We start from the raw sequence: 7,906 nt of genomic DNA on the forward strand, positions 1-7,906 counted from the left end.
TTAATTACATGTAATAGTGGCCGGAACATGATAAAAGTATGTATAGTTCTAGCAATTAAACAGTGCTATCGATATGCCAATTCAGTTTTCATTTTTGAGGGTTAGCTTATGGGTGGACCCGTCCCGTAAAAACAAGTTATCCATGAAAAGATATGGCTGGTACTCAATAGGAGTCGTGTCTTACAAATAAAACGGTCACCATCAGAATCTGTAATCTTCATTCTTGTATACACGTGTACATATGTCCCTCAACACGCATATATATATCAAATTTACTGTGATTATATATACATGTACAAGTACGTATTTTTCTAAGTCATATTTTTTGACTTGTGAGAATAAATTAATTGATTATGAAATTGAATCAAAATAGGCGATATACCGTACATTGTATTTTAATATTAGGACCTTCAGATAAAAAAAATAATAATAAAGCACTGAAAGATAGTATCCCATGTTGTGTCTTTATAAAATACCCCAACGTTTGAAATAATATTTTCATAAACGAATAAGAGTAAATCGTAAAAAAAAAAAAAAAAAAAAAAAAAAAAAAAAAAAAAAAAAAAAAAAAAATCAGGTCCCGAGGCCATAAACTGAGAATAGACTAAATTTTGTTTACCTATATCTTCAGATGTATCTAGCACAGATGTTTAAAGAAACTGCAAGTTTATCAAAAATTCAAATGCAAACATCTACTGAAAATCTTATTATTATTATTATTATTACAATTTACTCATTATAAATACCAGTTTCCAATTTTATCCGAAACATGAGTTTACACACACATGTACTAGTTCTCCTAATATTAGGGAACTAAACAACAGTGTCCTTGCAAGTCTCGTGAAGAAGAAATTAATGATGTCGCGGCGACTGGTGCCAAATTTGGCCCAGCTTTGTGTGCGATGTTCCCGCAGAAATATTCACACAACCTCCATTCGTAATGGGGGAGGGCATCCTCGTGGGATTCCCCTCGCGTAAGCATATTTTAGTGGAAAAGGGGGGGGGGGGAGGTACTCGAATTTCCTCTGTTTGTTGTACCATTCTTCTGCATGTTGTGATGTACGTCAGACAGATACAGTCCAGTTTTTGTTACATGTTGAAAACCTTTAGTATGACCCATTTGAAAGAAGCAGGTACAGTTTCTACAGTCATCGGCCCAGAGAATTGATGATTTCAGTAGGAGTCTCTAAATCTGGCATTCAACAGGTTGGGAACACTTCCCCTATAGCGAGATATTCTCGCTAAAACGCGATTATCCCTCTCTAGCGAGAGTAAATATATCCTGTACAATCGAGAAAAACACCCGTGGAGTACATCTCTTCGTGTTTCACATGAAAAGAAGAAAAAGTGCTAAAATCTCTGATACTTCTGCAATTATATTAATCAAAACAAAAACACTCACGATGTGTTTTGGTTTTCAGACTGCTTCCCTCTTACGCAGCAACTTTGGTATGCAATTTCTGGACTATGTTGTCAATTTCATAGAAACAATTCACATCATGTTGAGTGTGTGTCGCACTTATTCAGCAATGCACGGAATTTGCCATTATTTCTGAATCAATAGACACTGAAAACACCTGGTTATGGTAATGTTTATTTCTCGCTAAAGAGGGATAATCGCGTTTTAACAAGAATAACATGCTATAGGGGAAGTGTTCCCAACCTGTTCAAATAAGGAATATATTCAGGCGAACCCAGAATATGTTTAATTTGATTAAAAAATTGCATTTTGTTATATGAAAGGAGCGTGAAGTTGGTATAAAATTGCAAAAATGCCAAAATCAATGAAAAAAATTCATAAATTCAGGGGGTTTTCCTTTCAGAAAACATACAGCCCATGCGCTGAGCAAAGTCATATTAAAAATACATTTTTCATCTTCTATTGACACACAATATATATTAATTTCATTTTGCTCGACAGATGGGCACACCTTTTCCTAAGCAATAATCTGCATGAAATTTAACAGTTATCAGGCTCTTTTCTGAAGAAAGGCGTGAAAAAGGCTTGTCATAATGCTATCAAATAAGCAACAACTTTGATTTAAGTTGAGATGGTATACTTGGCATATACACTATCTAATTAATAAATTGTCTATTTGATTTAAGTTTAGATACATGTAGTATACAGTGTATACTTGGCATATATTTAACTTGCTTAAAACACGTACTAAGCTTTATTCAAGACACATTTTAAAACGGAGAAATTTTTGGGGCCTTTTTGTGTACACACAATCGTACCTTGTTCTTTGTCCATTACACTGACACTGTGCGAAATGAACCTCAAAGATGGGATATCTCATTAATATTAGACTTTCTTCTTTCCAGGACATTTTTTAGCACTGTCTGTATAGTATTTCTATAGGGATAGACCTACGACAAATAAGATGACCACAGCGTTAAAAGATATTGCTTTGTCTGTTTGTGTAATGTCCTTTCAGAATTTTTTATTCATATCGACTCGTTACTAGCTGTATAGGTGAAGGATCACAACTGTAGACCTATATACATGAAACTGTGTAACCCTCAGCTCAGGGCCCAGTTGCATGACAGTTAACAGTCAACTTTAACAAACGGTTAACTTGTCATCAACTCTCTCTCTCTCTCTATTCAATGAAGAAGTAAATATTGAAACAATAATTTTTCCGAAATAAGTAATTTCCCTGCCAATTGCCTTCACTAGTTGCTTGGAATGCTAAGTTAATTTCCACTTTCTCTAAGATTTTGAGATTACTACTTGTGAGATGCTTTTAAAGGGACTGGTTCACGATTTTCCCCAAAATTTTGTTTTTCACTTTTAATGATCAAAATCTACTGTCTAAGGTGTTTAAAAGATTTCATATGAAAATTAATGTTATACATTATCATAGAAGCTCATTTTAGAGAGTTTATCATTTGTTTTGTAAACAAAGATTGTGGTATGTTATTGTTTACGAATTTTTCAAAAGAAATGGATATCCATCCAAGTTTATCATATCTTTCACACTTCAAGCATTCATTGGGTAAAATGTGACATCTAAAAGTTAAAATTTGTGAATATGCAAAATTATGATGCTTTATATTACAAAATTAATATTTCACTGGTTTGTTTGTTTACATAAAAAGACTCAGTCTTTGTTTACACAACACAGATTTAAGGCTAAAATATTTCTTTTATTCTTGCATTTAGAAGGTCAAAATTTTGGCTGTCAACATTGAATGAGTTATATTTTTAATGTTTAACATCAAAAATGAAAAATATTTTTCTCAAAAATCGTGAACCAGTCCCTTTAATATTATGTAAATTATTATATTTTATATATATGTGTTTCAATATTAACCTGGCTAACTTACTTGGTATAGTATTTCTCTATCAAGTAGAATTGTGAATCTTACATTCAACAGTCTTTAGCTCACCTGAGCCGAAGGCTCAAGTGAGCTTTTCTTATCAAAATTTGTCCATTGTCTGTCGACGTTTTTGGCGTAAACTTTTCACATTTTCATCTTCTCAAGAACCACTGGGCCAATTATAACCAAACTTGGCCAAAAGCATCCTTGGGTAAAGGGCTTTCAAGCTTGTTCAAATGAAGGGCCATGTCCCCTTCAAAGGGGAGATAATTACAAAAATTCAAAAATCGGCTGGGGTAACTTAAAAATCATTTTCTCAAGAACCAATGGGCCAGAAGAGCTGAAATTTACATGAAAGTTTCCTGACATAGTGCAGATTCAAGTTTGTAAAAATCATGGCCTCCAGGGGTAGGTTGGGGCCACAATACGAACTAAGGTTTTACATGCAAATATATATGGAAAGTCTTCAGATATGGGCCAAGGTAACTCAGGTGAGTGATGTGGCCCTTGGACCTCTTGTACTTTTAATTGCATTATTATTCTTGAAGTCTTAAAAGGCTTCTAATTTGAATAAAAGTCAGAAATACTCAAAAGATCATTTTAACTAAAATTTGTAATTTATATTTAACTTTCTTTCTTAAGTGCAGAGCTACATGTATGATAGTATTCATATATTTGCATCCAATGAAATAAAATGGTGTAAACGAATAATATGTTGATATATTTGAAAGATCAAACATTGGATCATCATTTAATATCTTTTTCGATACTTTTTCTTGGCTTGTACTTCAGATTTAAAGGGACTGGTTCACGTTTTTCGAAAGAAATATTTTTCATTTGCAATGTTGAATTTTTTTAAAAAATATAGCTCATTTAATGTGACAACCAAAATTTTGACCGTCTAAATGTAAGGATAAGAGCAATATTTTAGCTTTGATTCTGTGTTATGTAAACAAAGACTCGAGTCTTTTTATGTAAACAAACAAACCAGCATGACCAGTGAAACGTTCATTTTGTAATTCAAAGCATCTGTATTTTGTACAATTACAAATTTTAACTTCTAAATGACACATTTTACCTAAAGCATACTTGAAATGTGACATGAATCAATATCCATTTATTTTGAAAACTCGTAAACAGTAACACACCCCAATCTTTGTTTTCAAAACTATAATGAGCTTCTGTCATGACAAATAACCTAAAAAAATTTATGAAACTTTCTAAAACATATTAGACTGTAGATTTTGATTATTTAAAGGCATAGGGTCTATCTTTTATCTCAAAAATGACATCACAATATTTTGCAAGAAGAACTCCAAAAAAACAAATTTGTAGTATTAATTATGAGTTATCTATATCTGCAGTGCTTTGAAATTGAAGTCATTTTGACGTTTTAGCCCTTAATAAAATTTTGTCTGGAGGACAATATATTAAACTGGTACCCCGCAGATTGGTGGCTACACACAAACATAAGAGATGCGAAGTCAACAGGGTACCAGTTTAGGCAAATTAGAACAGGGAATTATTTTGTAATTACTATCGTATCCAATGTGTTTGTAAACATTCTGAAGAACTTTTTGTGATTTTTTAGTTATGATCTTAAATTTTGCCACCTTTTGGAACATGCAAAATTTCACTAATATCTTAGACCCTATGCCTTTAAAGTGAAATACAAAATTTGAAGGAAAATCGTGAATCAGTCCCTTTAAGAGATTTACATTTTTTGGCAAGTAATATATCTCGGGTCTCACAACACTGTTAAAAAAAGGGTGACTCTAACTAAAGATGTATTGAATCCCACTAGTGAATATATGTAGATAGTTTTTTTTATAAGAATTACCACTTTTTTGTGGTCAAGTATTGAACTTGAGTACCTCTACAACGGTTGATATACTGTGCCAGTGTATTTCTTAGCATTCAATTACTCAGTTGAATACTCAAATCCCAGCTTGCATTTTGACAGAACAAGTTATTCAGTTGAAATTCAAATGATGACAGTAATTTAAATTTTTATTTTCGTAGCTGGTTTTGAAATTGTAGATGGTTTTGAGCTTAATTACTGAAACTACCTACTAAAAAGTAAAAGTTCTAAAAGATCATTTAAATTTCTTTTAACAAAGCTTTGTCATCGTAGGATTGACCATCTTTGCAAACTACAGGTGAAGTCCACAAGCTCTCCACTATAGAGAGTACATCAGAATTACGAACATATTCACAATAAGAGGATTGACTAACCCCTCCCTCCCTCCAGCTATCTTGTCCTCAGCATTTCCCCCCTTTACTAGTTCAGTCACAATAGCAAGTCTTCATTGCAGAACTTAGAATATTCTATCTACCTGTAGACATAATTTGATTGTCTACAATGACATTACCTCTCTTGTTTTTAACAGAGACAGAACCTACAAGGTGACCGTTGGCAGACCGCCACCTGACAATGTTGTGTGGATCTGTGGAACTGTGTTAGCACTGGCTGGCTTTACTAGGCTCTCCTACTTCATGATGGCACATTTTGATCATTGGACGGTATGGAATAGAATTTATAATACGTGTATAAATAAAAAATTTCAAAATTTTAATCCTGGAAAGTCTCTATTGATTGTTGAACAGAACTGGATTGATGATGATGTTCCTTCTACACTATATCCAATAAAGGTTTCTTCGGTAGATGTTTTTACAGTATTACCTGTAGTACATGGAGTTGGCATATGAATGGCCCTCGGATATCATTACATGCACAATACAGTACTTACAGAATCCCTCATTAGTACAACTATTGGATTAGGAAATTCCACTGAGGGGATGAGATTTTCAGTCTAGGACAGGCTTTGCAAACTCCTAGACAATAAATCTTGGTTCTGAGGTGGGACTCCCCTATCCCAAACTGGTACTAATGAAGGATTATTTGTTATGCCCCTGCTATATCCTAGCTATATAGTATATATATAGTGTTACTCTTTTCTGCCCTACATTTCATGTATTCTGTTGTAATTTGATATCTGTTCATTATCTCTGCTATGGATGCAGATATTCAACTGAGATCTTCTAGGGGAATAAAGTGAAATTTGGTATATAAATACATCATGGGAATTATAATATACAGGTCAAGTTCTTATTTGGTTCTTTTAAATTATTTATTACAGAGTTATGCCCCTTGGACTTAGAAAAATTCAAACAATTATCATTATCTCAGTCATAGATGTACATGGACATTTTAAATTGAAATTTAGGATTTAGATGTATCAAGAGAATACTACTTATATGGATCAGGTTGGATTAGTGTCCTTTGGTGGAAGGGGGAGGGGGCAGTCATGTTGCACATTTAGTCTCGCATTTTATCCACAGTTTTGTGCATAATTTATGAGCTTTGAGAAAATAAAAAAAATTTTAAATCCTCATTTCAATTTAAACTGATTAGACAATCAGAAAGAGTGTAAAATTAAAGGAAAAACCCAGGCTGTCCCCCCATCAAGGTACATCAAATTGAATGCAAAGTACCTGCATTTTACTACACCATGTGATGTAAATAATAAGAAAATGTATGATGTCCTAATTAATGATGTCACACAGTGTATGATAGGAAATCTCACATCCCTTGATAGGTAATGTTGGTTTCAAATTGGTGATTACATGGTACATGAGGAAATTTTATTTTATTTCCATCCAATGGCCCTCAGAGAGACATGAAAGAGTTAGAACTGTAGGTAAATATATAGACAGTGGTCATGTGTTAGAAAATGTAGTTGAATACCATTTGTATCTATCAGCATATACATACAGAATAATGGTGATTTAAACAATGTCAGTCTCGGTAGCTGTGTAGTGAGATCACCTGTCATTGAATGCAGGGGTTCCTAACAGGGAGGGGGGGGGGGGTGGGTATATAAACTCAGTTCCAGGTACAACCAGTTATGTTGAAATCATTCCTTTGACATTGATTCTTTTGTCAGCAATTTGTGATGTCAATTTCAGGGTGGCCATCATAAACTCCCTGATGCCTCCAAGTGGACAGATGAAGAGCTGGGTATTCCCCCTGACGAGGAGGGACTATTAAAACCAGAATCTAGTTAATTAATGTGTATCTCGTTATAATTTTTGTACATAAACTGCGGAGACGATTGTAATATTGAAAGAATTGGAAACTGCTTGGTGTTCTTAGAAATGCTGAAAGTGGTGTATCTTGTCAAAGGGAAATCACTCCATGTAATAAAAATGTTGAAAATATTAACATATTTTTATTTTTATTCATGCATATATATATGTCTTCAAATAGTAGTGCCTACCAACATAAAGAATACATTGTCAGTGGAGTTTTCATTTCATTGTTTGTTGTAATCTGTATCTTGATGAAATCTGAAATCAATGTGAAAATTAATATGATGGCAATTTTTGCCTAATTTAACAATTAGAAACTTGAAAGAAAAAAAAAGAAAAGAAAATTCACAATTGCCAAATTATTATATAGAAATATGGCTGTATCAAATAGTGATAAATCTTGCACAGGATTGGAAAAAGGGTGTACAGAGCTCACAAATCTGGTGCTAACTGCAGAACTGTAGCTTTCCGAAAAGATTAAGTTGACAGT

The 7,906-nt window shown here is 33.3% G+C and overlaps 1 protein-coding gene across 1 annotated transcript; it reads left to right on the forward strand.

The window, feature by feature from the left end:
- The first annotated feature begins 759 nt into the window (after positions 1–759).
- Positions 760–7,549, forward strand: LOC125676969 (uncharacterized). Its single transcript, XM_048914858.2, has 3 exons — positions 760–974; positions 5,715–5,847; positions 7,294–7,549. Exons 1-3 carry the CDS (start codon positions 856–858, stop codon positions 7,390–7,392), a joined length of 351 nt encoding a protein of 116 aa, XP_048770815.1. The 5' UTR covers positions 760–855; the 3' UTR covers positions 7,393–7,549.
- Positions 7,550–7,906: the final 357 nt, after the last annotated feature.

This window comes from Ostrea edulis, chromosome 3, assembly GCF_947568905.1.
Source record: "Ostrea edulis chromosome 3, xbOstEdul1.1, whole genome shotgun sequence".
NCBI classification, from domain to species: Eukaryota; Metazoa; Mollusca; class Bivalvia; order Ostreida; family Ostreidae; genus Ostrea; species Ostrea edulis.

Excerpts from the sequence above, each read along its gene's own strand:
- LOC125676969 (XM_048914858.2), top strand. The coding sequence starts at position 856 with ATGATGTCGCGGCGACTGGTGCCAAATTTGGCCCAGCTTTGTGTGCGA. Across the intron at positions 975-5,714 it reads CCTCGTGGGATTCCCCTCGC|AGACAGAACCTACAAGGTGA; the intron begins GTAAGCATATTT and ends TGTTTTTAACAG. Across the intron at positions 5,848-7,293 it reads CACATTTTGATCATTGGACG|GGTGGCCATCATAAACTCCC; the intron begins GTATGGAATAGA and ends TGTCAATTTCAG.